The 19,662-nt window shown below is 44.4% G+C and overlaps 1 protein-coding gene across 13 annotated transcripts in view; it reads right to left on the bottom strand.

Moving 5' to 3' along the window:
- Window positions 1-19,662, bottom strand: part of LOC117776398 (guanine nucleotide exchange factor DBS-like) — a 41,101-nt gene that overhangs the window by 6,932 nt on the left and 14,507 nt on the right. For 10 of the 13 annotated variants that reach the window (XM_034610341.1, XM_034610333.1, XM_034610352.1 and 7 more), the window contains 20 exons: window positions 12,885-12,968; window positions 11,612-11,726; window positions 9,636-9,726; window positions 4,040-4,153; window positions 3,644-3,760; window positions 3,379-3,528; window positions 3,150-3,274; window positions 2,922-3,036; window positions 2,694-2,813; window positions 2,176-2,367; window positions 1,901-2,092; window positions 1,650-1,803; window positions 1,489-1,547; window positions 1,295-1,371; window positions 1,081-1,147; window positions 873-988; window positions 661-730; window positions 457-549; window positions 271-363; window positions 49-174 (listed from right to left, as the gene is read on the bottom strand). In XM_034610341.1, the coding sequence (XP_034466232.1) occupies window positions 49-174; window positions 271-363; window positions 457-549; window positions 661-730; window positions 873-988; window positions 1,081-1,147; window positions 1,295-1,371; window positions 1,489-1,547; window positions 1,650-1,803; window positions 1,901-2,092; window positions 2,176-2,367; window positions 2,694-2,813; window positions 2,922-3,036; window positions 3,150-3,274; window positions 3,379-3,528; window positions 3,644-3,760; window positions 4,040-4,153; window positions 9,636-9,726; window positions 11,612-11,726; window positions 12,885-12,968 (2,270 nt within the window). Of the gene's footprint in view, window positions 1-48; window positions 175-270; window positions 364-456; window positions 550-660; window positions 731-872; window positions 989-1,080; window positions 1,148-1,294; window positions 1,372-1,488; window positions 1,548-1,649; window positions 1,804-1,900; window positions 2,093-2,175; window positions 2,368-2,693; window positions 2,814-2,921; window positions 3,037-3,149; window positions 3,275-3,378; window positions 3,529-3,643; window positions 3,761-4,039; window positions 4,154-9,635; window positions 9,727-10,414; window positions 10,721-11,611; window positions 11,727-12,884; window positions 12,969-19,662 lie in introns of those variants that run through there. The other 3 variants (XM_034610284.1, XM_034610374.1, XM_034610365.1) reach the window with 2 other exon arrangements.

Here is a 19,662-nt window from a genome sequence, read left to right as displayed (position 1 = left end):
TTCTAAAAAAAAAATCTAAATTAAAAAGAAAAGAGAAATCTCTCCAACCTCATATCCTGTGATAGCGATGAGGTGCATGGAATCATTCACAGCTTTCAGGATCCCCAGAATAGAGGAGAGCGCCTTCTGTAGGTCATCACAGCCATCACAGCCTTTACTGTACTTCAACAACTCCTGCGATCACAAAGCGGAGAACAAAGCAAGTTATTTCCCTGCTTCACGTTAACACAAATACTGCAGATACATCCACAGCACCTGATCAAATCTCACCTTAAGTAGTAGCTGGTACTTGGTGATTCTCTGGACAGGTTTAAGGAGGTAGGAGTCCAAACCAAGTTTATGTGCCAGCTTCTTCTGGCACTCCTGATTCACAAAAAACACAAACCAATTAAAATAATAATAAGAGTTAATTGTTGTCGTGGAGCCGCAGCAAAGATGAGAGGCGGGGGGGCCGACCTGGAAGAAGGCACAGTCGGAGCACTGTCTCCACAAGCTCTCGGAGCGAGGCTTGTTCTGGCAGTAGGCCTCGTAGATCTGCAGGTCCGTCATCTGTGCACAGAGAGGAAAACAGCCATCAATAAAAAGCTCTGTGCAAGGTCTGTTATCTGGGGATTTAACATTGCCTTATAAAGATTTGTATTAATTGGTACTTTATCTCACCCGTTCTAAAAAGCAGCGGCCCACCAGCTCTGGAAAGTCAGTGTACGCTTCCAGTTCCTTTAGAAATGTCCTGGGGAAATTAAGAAATAGATATAACGTTAAGATCAAGACTTTAAGACCTTTTTAAGACAATAATTAATTAAATTTAAGACCTATGTCAACACTAACAGATACTTCTGCATAATTGAAGATATGATATTTTCCTCGCTAACCTCTTGTGGAACTGGTAGATTTCAAACATGTTCCCAAACAGGACGTCCTTCTTGTTGAGCAGCGTGCTGGGGATGAGGGGAGCCATGGCGGGGTTGTCCATCTCTGCTGCGTAGCCCTGCAGTTTTAATATCACATACATGTGTCATGTCGGCAAATCCACAAAACCTTTAGTAGTAGTGTGCACAGGAACACGCAGGACTGACTCACCTCCAGCACACACAGCAGCTCCTCCACGTACGCTCTCTCCGTCTCCAGTAGCTCGTTCATCACGTGACTGGAACACAAACGCAAAACCATTAGCATCAATGCAACTACATATTTTACACCTTTAAAGTTGTACTGCAAAAATCTAACAGCATCTCTGTCCTTTAACTGTTTCCTTATCTATGACTCTTTTTATCCGTGACCTTTGACCCCTTACCGCCGAAGCACTGCCAGGTTTTCTTCTTCCTCTGAGAGAGAAGCGTGTCTGGTGCCATTAAGAAGAGGAGACTCCACCTGGAGTTATAGAATAAGATCACACACATTCAGCCGTATGAAACCATATTTTTATATATTATAATCTTTTAACATATATTCAGACAATATGAGCAAATTATTGAATATTCTTCGTACATGAACCTTTTTGCAGATGGCATTATCTGCGGAGTATCTCCTCTCTTTTCTCTGTTGATCTGCAAGGAGAAAAAAGTAAGAAAGTCTTATTCATCCCCATACATCACTGATATATGTTGCACTCTTTCTTTCATTTTATCCATTCATCAATCCAGGCTTACTGGGCGAGGAGTGCGGCGACTTGACTTCGGGTCTCGGTGCCACTGGCTGGACCGGTCGGGTCTGTTTGGCGGCGAGTTTCTTCAAACTGATGCGTCTCTTCTCGAACATCTCCTGCACAGAGCCCTGCTTCTGGAAAACTCTCTCTACCTGGTCCTGAAGGAAATTGCACACAAGCGGAGATGAACGTCAGGTGAACTTGAACCTCAGTGGGAAACACCATGATGGTTAAAGAAAGCCTTTCTCAACTGACCTTGAGCTGAGTGGTGAGCACCGATTCATACTGGCAGCAGATGGCGCTGCGGTCGGCGAGGGTGTGCAGCGGCAACGTTTCCAGGTACCGCTCCAGTTCTTGCAGAGCCGCTTCAGCGCCGTCCTGAGACTGACAGCGGTCAACGGGCTGGTTGGCCAATAGGAAGATGCCCTCCTCACACCACTGTGACGCCTGATGGGAACAGTGTTGTTGAAAGTGGTGAATTTCAACATTTGCATGGTGCTGAGGAAAAACTCCCTGTTCCACACCCCTACCTTCTCCAATGAGTGGTGCATCTCCATCGCCCTGAGCAGCAGATTCTTCTTGCACCTCAGGGTGGCGCTGATCTCGTCGCACACCTCCCTTAGCTCACTGCACTTCGGCCTGATGGAGTCCTCGGCGTAGTGCGAGTTTTCTATCAGCCTGTCACCCTCGCAGGCCAGGGACAGGGCACGGTCCAGGACGTCCTGATGAAACACACATTGGAAATGTCAGAAAATAATTCCAAACATTCAGCAGCAGTGGAGGCAACACCGCCCTCTTGTGGAGCGTTTATGAGTTGATGCTGGATATAGTGGGACACCTACATTAAACAAATCTTTAGGTTTTTAATCTAAGTGCACAAACAGGTGCTCTTTCCGCATCTTTGTATTTCTTCCCGGTTCACATCCCAGCGAGGGGGGGATGGAGCAGGTCGGGACATTTATTATGTCATTCGCCATATGGCTTCAAGGATGCATCAAAGGTGAAAGTGTTGGGATTGTGTGTGTTTGTGTGTGTGTCTATGTCTTACACAGGCCTTGTCCTCGTGCCCGGCGAGCTCTCGGAGGACGTGCTCGCCGTGGGCGGGGCTGACGCTGACCTCGGAGAAACCCGACAGCCTTTCTGAGGTCACATCAAGCTGAGCGCGCACCTAGAAACACACACACACACACACACACACACACACATACTCCGTTAACCTTGTGAAGGATCGGCCGTTGGTGCGGCTGGGCGGCAACTACATTTCCAATAAACTCACTTCACGGAAGTGCTGTTCAAAATGGCGCAGCTGCAAACACTGTTCCAGCTTGGTGCGGTGGCGCTCCCAGAAATCGTCGAACGCTGTCTCGGTCTCGTCCAGCTGACCCAGGAGTCTGAGAGGGAGGAAGGAGGGATGAAAAAAGGGGAGGAAAGGAAGAGGGGAGGAGATTTATTAATTTGTTCAACTTATTAATCCATTTTTGCATCAGTTCATCCCTTCCTCTACCTCTGCACAGTCTCCAAATTCTCCAGCTCATCATGGGTCATGCTGTATTCGGGGTCTGTCTGTAGAGGCTCGTTGATGCAGTCCAACAGGCGTCCACCTTGAGACAGCGCCACCTGCAGGTCCTCCTGGAATTAGAACACAACATTTTTCTTTAGTTGTGACTAGATAAATTTGAAAAACCTCGAGTTTAGGCTTAAAAAGACAGAAGGGACAGAAAAGCATCTCCGACCTTCATTGTGTCCTTCTTCAGTGTGTGTGTGTGCAGCAGGTTGGTGGTGGCCTCAGCGTCGTTTGGTAATTCTGTCTCCGCGAGCTCAGTGCCGAACGCCTGCAGAGTCTGAGCCGTGGTCTTCACCATGAGGGCGAAGGCCTCGATTGCCTACGGAGGATTTGAAAATGTACACAGAGCTCTCGCTTGCAATTTGAGTGCCTAAAAAGTGGGAATACGTGGAGGGAATGTGTGTGTTTGTGTGTGTTTGTGTGTGTGTACGTACAGTGCGGTGAGAGATCCAGCTCTCGTGGTGGTACTCCTGCGTGCCTCCCAGCTCTGTGGTGAGTTGTCCTGGGTCGATATAAGCATGGAGCTCAGTCACCGAACTCAGCATCACCACCTGATAAAAACATATACACAATAAATACACAATGAAAAAGTACACATAAAATACAAAAAGGAAAGAAACTCATGCAAGTTCTTTACAGAAATGAAAATGTGTTTCTAGTTTGTTGTCGTTCTGGGCTATTCAGGATCCTGCAGCTCCACAGGGAGCTACAGTGACCTAGATAATGCATCCAGTGAGTCACAGAAATACATTCATTATGTAGGATGAGATTTAGCTCGAGACACATGCAAATGTGAGGAAACGTGTGAAAAAAATGGTTAGGGCCGGCACCTTCATTTTGAACTCGTCCCTGTTGAACTTGAACAGGAAGTCTGACAGAGTCCGCTGCAACAAAGTAGTGGGACGCAACACCAGAACCAAGTGCAAGTTCCCTGGAAATGAGCCCTGAGAGAGAAAACAGCAGCTGTTACCATTTGGAGATTTCAGGTTTGGAGGAACTAAAGTGTAGAGGATGATGATCAGTGATCTGTATCAATTTGTATTTTGATATTTTACACCTCAGCTCATTTTTTTTACAGTGCATTTGATGCCATTTTGAATTAAGTGAATGAAAATAAGATGTATGAACTGTAAATAAAGGGGACGTTTTGTCTTAATAGTACAAAGCTGCACTGAGCTCATCTGTGCAGCCACCATCCCTCTGCAGCCACCCTGCACCGGCCATGACAGGATTCTTCCAGGATTTAATATCCACTAAATCTCCAACGTTCCATCAGACTCCCCCGTCACACCTTCCATCTCGTGATGTTATTAGTCCCGGGACTTTTGGAGCAGCCACAGCGTTAGCTCCTACACCTCTAACAGGTTAAAGCGCGGAATTGCCTTTACACAGACAACAGCCACAGGAGGCCACTCAGCTGAAAGCCCATATTGGTTATGGCTTTCCTCTAAAACCCTGGGTGAATTGCTCCACCCTATTAGGCATCATAAATCAATGGAAGGTGACACATACATGCGTTCCTATGGGCACGTACGCACACACAGGACCCGAGGCGAGCTCAGGAAATCGTCAGCATTGCCGTAAATAAAGTCTGACTAGAGTCGTGACAGGAAAACTTAAAATATTCGGGAAATTTGAAGCTGGGAGAAAATGCATGCAGTGAGGTTTTATTTTTAATCCCCTTGCTTTGAGCATGTTGTTGTATTTAAGCTGCTTTCTTATGTTCATATGCATTTTACCTGGATGTTCTGCAGAGCTATGCTTGCTGCGAGTGCAAACAACCAATCGACTGGCAGTGACCATAAAGTTATTCTGAGGAACATTTGAATGCATCGAGACATTGAATCTGTGGAAGCAGTGTTCAAACTGGGGTCTGCAATCTCAAAATGGCGCCACTCAGTGACGTCCTCCGTCATCTCAAAGTGGACGTTCATCACAACCGCAAATTGCATCCCATAAAAAGCAGACACCGCCAAGTGTGCCGTGATAAAGTGATGCGCGCGGCTCTAATTCAGTCTACAAGGAGACCCGCAAACACACACATACAAAAACACACACATTCATCATAGTCATGAAATGCCTGCTGGTGGTTGCCACGGAAACCATTTCTCCTTGGAAAACGCATGGAGCGAGATGGAGCGAGAGAGAGAGAGTGCATGATTGAATAGTGGGGAGAGGCAATGCGGAGAGAGACTGAGTGTGTGTGTGTGTGTGTGTGTGTGTGTGAGAGAGAGAGAGGATAAGAGTGACAGTCGCTTATGTCTGTTTGTGTGGAGGAGTCTTGTAAAAAGCGTCAGTGATGCCCCAGCTCCGCTTTGCTCTTTCTGTTATGTATTTTTGTCTCACTCACACACACACACACACACACACACACACACACACACACACACACACACACACACACACACACACACACACACACACACACACACACACACACACACACACACACACACACACACACACACACGTGATGAAACACTCATGGTTCCACTCCAGTTTCCACCCAAACTGACAGCTGACGGTATATTTTAAACAACTCAACATGCTCATGTGCACTACAGTACTTGCTGCTCTAATTGTAGCAAATCTGTGGATATTGAACAATATGAAAGAATAAATAAATCCAGCTAGTGCACATGTTTGTATATGACAAGCAATTATACATAGATTTCTTTTATTGACTATACAAAACCCAGCATACAATATATGTGTAACTGGAATCAAATTTAATTCAATAAACCCTTTGAGGTCTCAGCTTAATTTGTAAATCTGCATTAACATGACAATGCACACACACACTGCTCAGTGCATCCCCCCCTAACAGATGATTACAGACATGCTACTGTGCTTGGAACTCACTTCTACCTCAAATTGATGCTCACGTGCACACACTCCCTTCTCGAAGATAAAAAAGCATGCATTAATACATGATAAGGATTTAGAATTTCATTTTCTGTTGACCGGGCTGATTTATGTGCGTTTGGCGAGGAGGCAGGGAGGGGAAGGCTCTCCACTCGTGTCCTCTAATGACATCCACGCTGGCCCCGTGGGAGTTGGGTACAGCCACGGTGTTAAACCACCTCCCTCCACATGTACAAACCCCCATTTCTCTTGGAAATATGGCAACGGCCCCAAATTATAACAAAGAGATTACTTTTGAATCTCTGCTGCACCACAACAGCTTTTTATGGCTGTTAAAATGTATTTGTCTTGTTTGCACCGGCTGATAGAACCGTCTGCATCTCCCCCCTGCAGCAAAACCCCTGTATTATGCCTGAGTGACTGCATATTTATTACCCTAAATCACACAAGATGAGCTGCTGCACACATGGAGGCCTCCACATCATCATTTCACCGCAATGAATGTGGTTTACGCTAATTAATTTCTGGTATATAGGTGGATCAACAGTAAGATTTTTAACTGTTGATTTAATTCTTCAAGTCACTGATAAAGGTCATACATTACTACAATAGCCATTCATAGTAATTGTAATTTATAGTAAGTGTGGAAATATTGTAAACAAATATATAGCGACCACCCATTTGAGGTCAAAGGTCAACATTGCCTTCATTTACCGCCACTGTACAGGCGACCAAAACCTACAACCACCAGATTTACATGACAATAACTGTCTACCCCTCTTTTATATTTTTACTATTTCTTCTCCTCTCGGGCCAGGGAACAAACGAACGGCAGCAGTCGACCTTGAAACCGCATCGGACATCTCACGGGAAAGACTGACGACCTTCACTTTCCAGCAAGACGGCGCGTCATTGGCTGGTGGACAAAGCACAGCCGGGCGCGCACAAGGACATGCAGGAGAACAGCCACAGGGGGATTGAAGTGAGGGGGACCGATGAGGAGAGACGCTCCTCTCGCCATCTGCTCTCCATGCCTTCAGGTTAAGTTATAATTCACAAACGCCGACTTGGATTTAAGAGGCTTTCCTCACCTGAATCTGCAGATTTAGATGGAGAGACAGTGTCTTGAATTGACTGTACACCGATTAAAATTCAGTTTTCTTTTTTTGATGTTGTCTGTCTGTAATATTTCTGCCTCTAACTGGTCAGCAGGTTAGTATTTAATGTGCTGATTTGCTTTACAGCCTGAAATAAGAAGCTGCAGAGTTATTTCCAATCCTATCAACAGTCAGGGACACAAAAGAAGAACAGATGAGTGAAGAGAGGGATGGAAGATGAAGAAGAAGAGGGGAGGCGGAGAGAGGTGATCAGCAGGAGAGTAGCAGGGAGGAGAGGAGATCCTGCAGAGCGGCCTCTGCTACCACGCTGATAACCTCCCCTCGAACTACCTCTATGAATCACGGGTATGATAGAGTGTGAGACTCTTTTAATCTTTTCTTCTTCACCTATTTTTAATCTTCCCTTTGCTCTTGTAACAACAGGCAACAACAAAATGTGTCAGAGAAGCTTTACATGTTTTCTATCAAACATGTATCACAGGGCCGACAGACAGAACTTTTTGTCCAAGGTGAAATATCAAAGTTTCTGCAACTTTCGCTCTAAATAAATATGGAAAAACATCAGGACTTTGGTTTGGTGTATGTTGAGGTGGTCTGAATCAGTATTAGTTTGTCCTTTAGAACCCTAATTTTACTTTTATCTGTGCAAAATGTGTGTTTTCATATATCTTGGTTTGTGTTCAATTCAAACGTCCATGTGCTTTAACACTAATTAACGGCAGAGAGGCAACAACTGCTGGTCCCTGATTGGTCCGTGATGCCTGGTAGGGCAGTGTCTTGAGTGTGCAGATGTTGTGCAGGTGAAATTATTGTCACAGTGCCGACAGTTTCTTAGAAAACACCACGGAAAAGCCATTAGGCCTCTTTGTAATCAGTGTCCAATTACCATACATTAGCATATATCTGCATACGTGCTAAAACTGTGTAGAACAGGAGGAGCGTCGTAACAACAGATGTGGTGAGGAGTCAGCCACGTGTTGGCAGAGCTGGTTAATCACGAATCACAGCTGGAGCACGAGGAAGAAAACGTCAAAATAAAGGGCTTTGTATGAGAGAAACCCACATGTCGACCACATATTGACCGTATGTGCCCTGTCTCTTGCCCATTGTCAGCTGGGATTGGCATCAGCTCCCCGCTGCAGCAACCAAGGATATATGGTATAGATGATGGATGGATGGATGGATGGATGCATGGATGGATAGAATGATGGATGGATGGATGGATGCATAGAATGATGGATGGATGGAGGGATGGATCAAGCACAGAATGTCGCTTAGCCTTCATTTGATTCCTTTTTCTAGTCTTTGGATGTTGTTAACAAGATTGACTTGTAGAATTTCTACCTAAAATACATCACGCAACTGTAACACAGCAGTCGAGACAGTGTTAGTTTCTGGAAACCTCCCCTAGACTTTTTCATATCATTATATAATATTTTATATTAAATGCAACCATTCTTCATAAAAATGTCTAAAAATTACGAGACCTGTGTTATATGTTGTTGACTTGTGTACTTACGTTATCCAAAATTTTTTCAACAATGTTCAAATCCAGAAAAATGCGCAATTGTATTTAAAAAGTATTAAAGGTGAAGGGATGTTTCATTTTGGTTAGGGTTAGGGTTAACCCTTTTATTTGCATCACATCCGCCTCGGCAAAGGAAAAACAAACTGCTAACCAGTCAAATGTTTTATCATTGGATTATAGATTATGAGTATTCCAAATCTGTGAACATGATTTGTGTCTGAGTTGCGTCGATGGAAACAACAACTCCCATGATCCCACGCTGCTTCACGACGTCATCAAACTAGGTCTTTTGCTATTGTTTTGATTGAGAAGTCACATACTGTACGTTTAAGAGCCTCAACTTCTCTGGTCAAATTTTTCAGGCTGAGAATCAAAAAAGAAAACACACAAAGCTTGGACTTTCTATTTCTGCATCTCCCTGCACACACACACACACACACACACACACACACACACACACACACACACACACACACACACACACACACACACACACACACACACACACACACACACACACACACACACACACACACACACACACAGCACCCACTCGACTATAAGATGCTATTTATATAACCTCCATCCGGCCTCCTTCTAACACCCAGTAAGAAAACATACTTTTGTCGAATTGCCAGTACATGAAACACACACATAATGTTTAGTTTGTGCAAGCCAGCAAACACACACCAAAGACAACAACATCCATTACTCTAAGTGGTGACAAACCAAATTACACACACACGTACAGCTGACACCAGCAACTCCACCCGCACATCCACGGTCCAACAAACATTAAACACATGTAGAGTAATGCACACTCAACAAAACAGCTATTTGTAGGCATCATGAGCAAATGATGCACCATCCAGTGTTCGGCTATAAGGAGAGTTGCTCTGGCACAAACACACTTACAGCGATGCGGAGCAGGGTAGCCCTGACGGCGGCCCATCGGTCCAGTCGTCTGTCGATGACCAGGATGAAACCCACTCCCGATGCGGCAACGCTGCAGGAGAGAGACACACACGCTGTTGTCAGAAGGGAAATCACTTTTTCTGGGTGTCTGAAAGTGTGCGTACGTTTATGGAGCAGTCATTTCCCACTGTCCTTCCATTTGCAGGGAACAGCTTCCATAACTGTCTGCAGGTTGGATCAATACACACATATATATATAACAATATATGAAGAAAATTTAATATTCCAGGATTACAAACTGATGCTGGGAAAGGTGAAAGCCTGTTTATCTGTAATCATCATTTGTCATCAGCGATGATGATGAGAGGCCCTTGAGATTACCATGGCAACCTTGCCTCTGCAGTAATGTGTGTGTTGCCACATATTCCACAGGCGGTGCAATGTGTAGCAACCTCATTAAGCTAATGTGTGCGTGTGTGTGTCAGTGCGTGCATGTGAGGATGCAGCAATGCCAAAGAACATATACCCTGACACCACACACAGGCAAAAAGGGATGGAGGTTGAAGCGCACAACACACACACACACACACACACACACACACACACACACACACACACACACACACACACACACACACACACACACACACACACACACACACACACACACACACACACACACAAACAAATACTGCTGACTTGGTCCATCTGGTTGTCCCTGTTTGCCAATTTTCATCATCACACATACACATATAGAGCAAATGAACGCACTACGCTACCCAGTGAACGCTGCGACAGCAAATCCTCAGTCCATCTCTATACAGGAAAAAAATATTCAATTCCCATGAATCAAGACGGTTGAGTTGCTATTCCAGGATGAGAAAAAAATATGAAAAATCCTTAATATTCCATTGTTATCATCCAACAATAATCCAATCCTCCTTAATTTGTCTGTGTTCCGTTGCTGTCAGTGTTCAGTTCCTGTATCCATCATCTGTGTGCAGCCTGCAGATGGAGAGCGGTGACCGTTCACATCCTTAAAGAGCATCTCCCTCCTCCTTGTCCTTCTCCCTCAGCTGCTCCGCCACCCTCCTCCACCACCCTCTTCCCCACCCTCAGCCAATTAAAGCCCAGCACTGCATCTTGCTGTTCCCATCGCGGCCAATCAGCGCTCAGGGTGCAGCCGATTGGCAGCTCGGTGCACATAGCTCGTGGGGGAGAAAGGGAGGGGGATTCAGGGAGAGGGGTATGAAAGGTGATGAGCCACAGAAAAATATATATAGAAAGAGAAGCCGCCATGACACACATATACAGGTACAAACGTGTATGTACATATATAGATGAATGCATCTCCATCCTTTCTCCTCCTTTTTTATAAACATGTACGTGCATGCAAGTGTGTGTGTGTGCACCATGGCAGTGCAGCATTCAGCCGTAAAGGTGCAGGAAGGAGAGGAGGGGAGGGAGGTAAGAGGGAGGAGGGACAGATGGAGGGAGGCGAGAATAAAGGCAGAGAGAGGAGGAGTAATAAAGACAAAAAGAAGAAAGGAGGTGGGATTATGATTTAATTTGAATCTGATTAGCAAAACAAACCGCACTACGTTTCACCCCAACCCCACACCAGCACCAGGGATATTATGGTAGTTTATTTTGGAAAATGCTTAAAATAAATATGTAAAAGCAAATTTTATTCACATTTACATTAACATCTTCAATAAAAGAGCCTTAGGGTGATTGTTCCTCCCTGTATCTCATTGTGTTAACCTTTTTATTCCCATTCTTCGTCTTTCATTCTGAAAAATGTATTATTTTATTATTTTCCTTGGCTCTTCCCTTTTGGAATTGTGCTGACATCTGCTGGCTGCACATGGTACTGCTACTCCAATTTATTAGGCCAGACACCCTCCATAGATTTTCTGCTGTCAAACCAAATGCAGTTGTAGATGCCTGAGAGCGTGTGTGTGTGTGTTGCTGACCTGGGGACGCTGGTGAGGTAGCGGAGGACGCTTTGGAGCTCCTCCTCCTCCAGCTCGCTGAACTCGGGGAACTCTGGGAAGACCATGATAGGGCGGCCGTTTATCCCGCGGCCCCCTGGAGACACAGGAGAGGCAGAAAGGTCAGGGTGACATCCAGGCAGGGACGACCTCAGCTCTAAGACATGTTAGTGACTTCCTTTTGATTAATTTTACATAAATATATGACTGCTGGATGGAAAACACTGACTGGTCATATTTTTAGCTATAATTTTAAATTTCTATTCTAATATTGCTTAAATTCAAAAGTGTCAGCAGTTCTCAAAAAATAAGGAATTAGACGAAAAGCTACGTAGACTCGTAAGAAATTATAAAACAGATTCTAAAATATGTCTGGAAAACTGGATCAAATCCACGGAGCAAAAACTTTATACAAAAGATGAAAATATAAAAATGGCCTCTCACAAACACACACACACGCACTTGGCCTTCTCCCTCTCTCACTGCATGGGTCAAGTTGCAATGCAAATCGTCCCGGTGATAAATTATTCACATGCCGTCACTGGGCAGCCGTTTTCGTCATGGTAACCCTACACAGGTCCATAAGTGTGAGCGTTTCTCTGAGCATACGTTTGTTGCTCTGTGTGTATTTCTATATGAGATGTGTGTGTGTGTACGTGCATCCTATCTGAGTCCACTCTTAACTTTAAAGAAAAACCTTTCGAGCTAAAATCCTGAGGGAAGGGCCTAAAATATCCTTCAATTTAAATACACAGATGGCATTTTTTAAACTTCGTGACTAATGTATTCCTCCCAAATCACATAGAAACGGTTCAGTGGTGCAGAAGAGTCTTTAAAGACGCCTCTTTAAAGTCTGCAGACCGAGCTGAAGTGGAGCTATTTCTGGAATCTGGGTGACAAACGTGCGTTCGCGTGAACCCGCTGTCATAGATGCTCCTTTAATCTCGCGCTTTGACAAAGGAGAAAAACATGTGACGAGCACTGACTTCGTGAGTAGAGGGATGAGGCTGCACAAAAACAAAGACATTTAGCCGAGATTATCTTTAAAAATATCGACAGTATAACAGAGATTTAGTCACAAAAATGAGCTTGGACCCCAGAATGTTTTTATTTTAGATTACCTTACTCAAATGTGTATTTGTGCCGACATCCCAATTCTCCGATCTAATCTAAACAGTGAATGAGGTGATACAAGGAATGAGTCCCACACCGCCCAGCGTGCACGACGCTCAGGAGAGAACGACATCAAACCAACCTGGCAGGATGGCAAACTGTTTCTGGAGTTCAGATCCGATTTCTGCGGCACACAGAGGACCATCTTCCCCATGCATGATGTCATCTGGAGAGAGAGAGACGGAGAAAAAGACGTAGATTTGTTAGATTCCAATGTGTTGATATCTGACAGTTATATGATATATATATATATTTTCAAAATAAAAACCCATCTTCTCAGGCTGGCGTTAATGTATTTATATTCATATGTATATGTGTTTAATCATTTTAATGGCTTTTTAGAATTTACACCGTGCCACCCATGTTAGAGAGGATGAAGGGGAGAAAGCAAAGCAGTGACAGTAACAGGGGATGAAGTAAACAGCATTTGGATTTCCTCTGGTCTCTGGTCAAGCTGGATTACAGTAATCTCATTTAGACATGTACACACACACACAGGAAGACACAGATAGAGGGAAAAGCGCTCTCCTCCGTCCATGCGGTGACAATGTGGGACTCATACGTGCCACACTCGTGTAAACTGTGTACATATCATGTGTGCATCTGTGAAGGAAAACTGAGAATTCTTTAACGTCTGTCGAAAGCGTGTGTGCACACAGACAAAGGCTGGCACAGCGGCCGGTGTGAGCCAATGGTGGCGAGGTTTCCCAGCAGTATGGTGGGACTGGCAGCGAGATGGCATTCATTGCCAGTACAAACCAAACAAGCTGATTGGATTGTTTTTTAAAAAGGCCTTCCACCCATATCTCTTTGGGATCAGAGAGCGCTGCACATGTCTGGCTGTGCTCCAGAGCTTTAACCAGACTGACAGGTGGCCCACAACTCACTGAAACACACACCCTGACATATGACAACACACTTGCTCTCACACACACACAGTCTCCCACGTAGATATCAAGTCAGAATGTGCACCGGGCACCTCCTCTCCTGCTCTTCCTCTCTGGTTTGTGGTGCAGCGGAGGCCGATTTTAGCAGACATGCTGTGTTTGGGCAAATTACAGGCTGCTTCACTTTGCTGGAAGTTTATTAAAGTGGACCCGCATTAGTGCCACGTTTAAATCTCCATAAACTGCATCCTGCTCTAAAACGTCTACCTCCTCTCTTTTAATCTTTCCCTTTACTCTTTTCTTCTTCTTTCTCAGTTTATTCCCATGGAGACAGATAATTATGCATGTGTGATATGTGGTGTTCCTTGGCACATAAGCGGAATGGTCCCTGAGTCACTGCTCGGACATCCTAATGAAATCCCCTGATATCTGGAGCCATGCCCAGTGACTTACTGGCATTATTACTCCCCGTGTGTGTGTGTGTGCCCGTGTTGTAACATCATAAACCTCCAGGATGACAGATTCCTGCCTGACCGCAGCTACACGCATGTCGTGCCACCTATTTAAATCGGCCCCCTGCGTCCCAAACATCCTGTAAACAGCTGCCGGCGCTCTTGCTCCGGCTGCACCGCGCAGAGTGCGGACTGCACTTGAGACATGAGACGCGCAACGTGTGGTACATGAGTCACCGTCTAGCCAATGGTATGCTGACACACTGTATATGGCATTACTGAGGTTCTAAGCTCTTAATCTGGCGGGGGTTTCTTCATCATATGGAGCCACTGCAGAAAACGACAGGGTCCTCGCATGACCACCTGTAATTCTGATCTTTGATGGATGACCATGGAAATGACAAATGGTTCTTTAAAGGTTCCTTTTTTGAGGCCTTTACATTTTCAAGGACGTAAAAAGAAAGGGCTGGGCATCAATAATTACTGCAATATAATTTTAATGAATATCTATACAACAATAGTCCTATATATCATTATAATGCTGCGTGCACAGTGAGGAGGTATAAAATAAAAACTGTAACTGATACAGGTGGCTGGCTGCAGTATAGGTCTTAATCCTTCCTAGTTCTTATCACATTTATGTTTGTTCAAGTGTACATTTTTCTGTCAAGTTTGGTTTTAATTGGTTATTAGATGGTATAAAAATGGGGTGAAAAGTCATGATTGACAGCTGAGACTGACTCAGGATTGGTCCAACGAATCTTTGGCCGTATCGTCCAGTCCTATCATAAAAGGTCAAACCTCGGTGGGAATGAAAGCATGACACACCTTCCATGATTAAATTAGTTCTAAGCTTCCAAGTTACCCACATTTGTTTTAATTTGAAAGAAGAAAAGAATATCCTGAAACTAAATGATGGGAATGTTTCCATATGTTTGACGGTGATTCTGTTTCAGATCAGTAGCTACTTTCACACCGGCTCTCAAGTGAGAAAATAACAACAATTTCAAACAAACTGCACAGTGCACACGGCTCATGCACACGGCTCGTGCACTTCAGTGAATGGCGCTGCAGACATATCAGACATTCAGGCGTCGCGCTGCTTTTCACTGGTGCTGAAACCCTTAAAACTCTCTGCTTTGTCCTCAGGGGAATGAATGAAATTTAACTATAGCGGCTAAGCTGCGAGCGAACCTCTTTACCCACCACACACACATGCACACACACTGGAAGTGGGGCAACGCAGCAAAACACAAATAGTGATTATGGGGGGGCTCGAAAGAATGTCCACCCCGCCTCCTTGGACCCTTCCCCCCCAAAGCCCTGACATCCCTTCCCCAGTTCATTCATCTTTTTCTCAGGGGCTTAGCAGAGGGGCTAAACGATACACAACTCAAAAATCATCCCATTAAAACTAAATTTTAACTGTTAAAAAGGGTAAAGCTCAATTAAAACCATGAGGATTAATTAACTCTCAAGTTAGAGTTGGTCCCATATATTCCCCTGATATAATGGCTATGGCGGTGACATGTGTGACACCTCTACATGCATCACTTCACCATTTAAACGCAGCATCAGAGGAATTCTACAATACAGTTATACAGGGAACTAAACTGGACCCATTTCACACTCCTGAGAGTCTGCAGCTTAGAGCGTGTTTGTGTGTGAGAGAGAGAGAGAGAGAGAGAGAGAGAGAGAGAGAGAGAGAGAGAGAGAGAGAGAGAATAGGCCCTGGAATTAGTGAGGTGAAAAGATGGTGAAGATGAGGTGGAGGAGGAGGAGGAGGGAACGTGGCGGTCAAAAAAAAAAAGAAAAAGAAACGAGCGCAGAGGTGCTCTTGTCTCAATAGGATGACATGGAGGACAGGGTTTCTTTACACATGCCTACATATTTAATGTGTTGGCCTGGTGCGAGTTGATACTGCCGATGTGTTTTCTCCGTGGTGGGGGGGTCAAGAGCAGTACCACGCTCCACACAACTGTGAAATGCACACCAGCAGATTGACTTAAGGAAGAATGCAATCACCATGGCAGTTTGGGGATATTGTTGTGCAAACTTATTAAATCAATCTTGCACAACAAGTATTATTCTGTTGCTCCTTTGAATCTTGTCTAGAGATATAAATCATGATTAATCTATAAAATGATCATCAGCAGCTGTTTTGGCCTCTAAACAGCTGATCAGAGCCTCGTACAAATACCAGCATAACACAGTGTTGCTTCGGAACAGGAGGATACTGTAAGTTCATCTCATCTGCTTCAGCATCTCAACTCTACATGGTTAACACAAAGTATACTGTACAAACTGTGTATGTGTGTGTTGAGATTAGATTAGAGAAACACTCGCTGACAATGTAATTTGGAAAAACTCAATTTGTCAAACAAGATGCGCTCTGGTAATGTCAGTAAGTCAGGGGTGAAAGAAAGGCAACGGCCCAGTTAAGTCCCATAAAGGTACAGTCCATTACACATACTCAAAGCACAAATAAGTGATGGAGAGCCAGCGAACACAGACGCACAAACACACAAACACACACACGCACGCGCCTCCGCCTCCTTTGTTCTGCAGCTGTTTTACTACAGGTTTTCATCGCTAAACACACATTGTCAGTTCAAAGCCGACAGACAGCTGTTCTCTGCTGGTTAATGGCTGCCAGCGCTGGTGGCTGGTCAGAGTTCAAAGCCACAGGAAGCTGGAGAGATGTGCGACACTGCCACAACTCACATGAACACACACACAGGAACCTGACTGAGAACTATGCAAACAAAAACAAGCACGCCATGGTCAGGAATGAGAGGTGCACCAACACACAGAAAGACACGCTTTCACACGTGCACTAAAGTCCGGATGTTTTCCTGAAATTTCCCGAATAAAATGCAAATGTCTTAGTCAGTTCCTGCAGACATTTTCTGTAACTTTTCCTGCCACCCCCATTGCAAAATGTCAGCTAGAGCCCGTGTGAGAATACAGCAGGAAAAGTCACAGCGAGCGAGTGGACAGATGCAGAACTGAAAAAAAACTAAAAGAATACAAACTACACTTTGCCAAAGACGACGAGATTCGAGAGCTTTCCAATAAAGGCCAATGCTGGTGGATAGTAAGAATGAAATGGAATCGATACAACAAATGTGAAAAAAAAGATAAAACATTGGTAATAAATACATAGCATCATGTCGACCCAGCACTAAGGCGTCACTGAGACCTTCAGCTGTGGTATGAGGCAACTGGAGAGAGGACGGACTTGGAATGTAGACTTGAAGGCACTTGGATGGAGGCGTGTGTGTGAGGCGTTAAGGGGGTGATGGAGGGTTAAAAGTTGTTGCACTGGTATCGAATACCAGCAGAGAGATGGCATTTGTATGTGTGAGTGTGTGTGCATTTGATGTGTTTGCATTTAGAAGGGCAAGGATTTGGCCGTGTGTATGTGTGTGTACACTTGTGTGAGGGAATCTGAGCCCTATTATCTGGCTTTATAGTCAGGGTTTACTAAAGTCCCATCTGTCACTGCTGTGGGACAGCTAGCGCGAACACACACACACACACACACACAACACAACAACTGGGTCACACGGCCAATAGTGGCCCGTAATGCGTGTATGATTGTGTGTGTGTGTGTGTGTGTGTGTGTGTGTGTGTGTGTGTGTGTGTGTGTGTGTGTGTGTGTGTGTGTGTGTGTGTGTGTGTGTGTGTGCCCATCCCCAGTCACAGAGCAGTGGGTCAGGAGGAACAGAAACATGAAAACGTTTCTGTTGACTGATGTTGCATGAATTCAAGCTCAACTGTTCTGGTTCAGCATCTCTGTGTGCAGTCAGAAAACCCCCAGGGCTCACCTCAGATATCCCAGATGTCATTTATACTTACATTCAATTTTATAGAAATTGTTCCAGTTCTAAAATGCATAAAACTGACTGTCCCACTAGGACAGGACTTCTTACTTACAGTCAGTGGAGGCACTGAATGTATTGATCCAATCGGGAGGTGTCTGTGGTTGTGATCTGTGGATTTTCTGGATTCCTAAGTCCCATTATTTATGTTGCAATAAACTCCCATCCCGCATGTTTAAAAGACCAAGATGCAGCTGTAACAGTGACGCGCTCTGCCTCCGAACAATGGCCTCAGCCTCGGATCCGTCACTGGCAGCGAGCCCTGATCTACTGAATAGATGTTCACATCATCATCATCTCAGCAAAACAACACACTTACTGTCCCCCCCCCCCGTCTGCAGTCTGAGCTGCCATCACAACACGCACAGACACGCAACCACGAGCGAGGCCCATGACAAGAAGTTGACTTTCTGAGCGAGCAAATGGATAAATACACAACTTAAAGTAATTGTTGTCTAATATCAAAATGATGTCCAACTAGAGGCTGCACAACAATAATAAGCACCAAAAGTTTAACCCTTTTCTAGACTGTTCAGGCTGAAGCATCTATATTTATACAATAAACTATTTTTTTGCTATTAAGCACCTTCAAATTAGCTAATGGTCGCAAAATAATGTATTAAGCGATTAAATACGTGTTTCCCAAAGTAGGGGTCAGTAAAATGTCAACAAAAATGACCAAAAAGAATGCTAAAATTACAAGTGGTGTGGTTTTAGGAGGGGTTACAAGACAATGAAATACAATCCTTAATGCACACATGGATGATCTGACCGTGCTGTGAGCATGACAGCTATTGTCTTGAACTGTGCACTTCTCGCAATCTTGTGGGTTTAAAATCCAGCTCCTTCCTCCCTTCCGACGATTAGTGAAGAAGAAAATCACAAGCATTAAAAGCTCGGCTGCGAGAAGAAGCAGCACATGTAAGTGCAGCCTTTATTTAGCTGCCTCGGGCCATAGCTACCATTCAACTACACAGAACAAAGAACATGAAAACCGAGAAGGACAGAGGGGAGAGGAAAAAGGAAAATGACAGACATGGCCAGTAAGTCAAGAATCCAGGAGGACTATGTTTTTACTTGCCCGTAAAGAGAAACTGGCAGCTGTAGGAAAAACAGACATGGCTCTTTTTATACAATGACATCATGCACTGGAGGCAAAACTCATCTCTTGTAGTTCCTCTTTTAATTGTCCTATAGTGTTAGAATAATCATGTGGTGAATAATAGGTTTTATTGTACATGCAGCACAAAGGTCAAGACAAAACCACCTCCTCGTTGAGGAAAGTGGTTTGAACGTCACAACTTCTCCCAGAACTGTGATCTTGACACAGATATAATTGCTTGGAAACTGTTTTGTTTGTTGTGAAGCTGAGAAGGTCACAATCAAAAGGTCAGAAATCCTCAGCGGAAAGTGATCCCTGTTTTTCAAAAGCTAATATGACACGCTGAAAAATGGGACTGAATTGCAGGACAGTGCCCCAGGGTAGTAAATAAATAAATAAAGCTTTCAATAAATGATTTAACTTGATTTCATGTAAGTAACACAAGGAATCGTTGACATATGGTGCATTAATGCATCAATTTGAAGTGTTAAATGAGCATTGCACCGATTTTATGATTCGACTTTATTATATAGAA

Source organism: Hippoglossus hippoglossus, chromosome 2 (assembly GCF_009819705.1).
Source record: "Hippoglossus hippoglossus isolate fHipHip1 chromosome 2, fHipHip1.pri, whole genome shotgun sequence".
Taxonomy (NCBI): Eukaryota; Metazoa; Chordata; class Actinopteri; order Pleuronectiformes; family Pleuronectidae; genus Hippoglossus; species Hippoglossus hippoglossus.
This window is presented reverse-complemented; position numbering and strand designations above follow the sequence as displayed.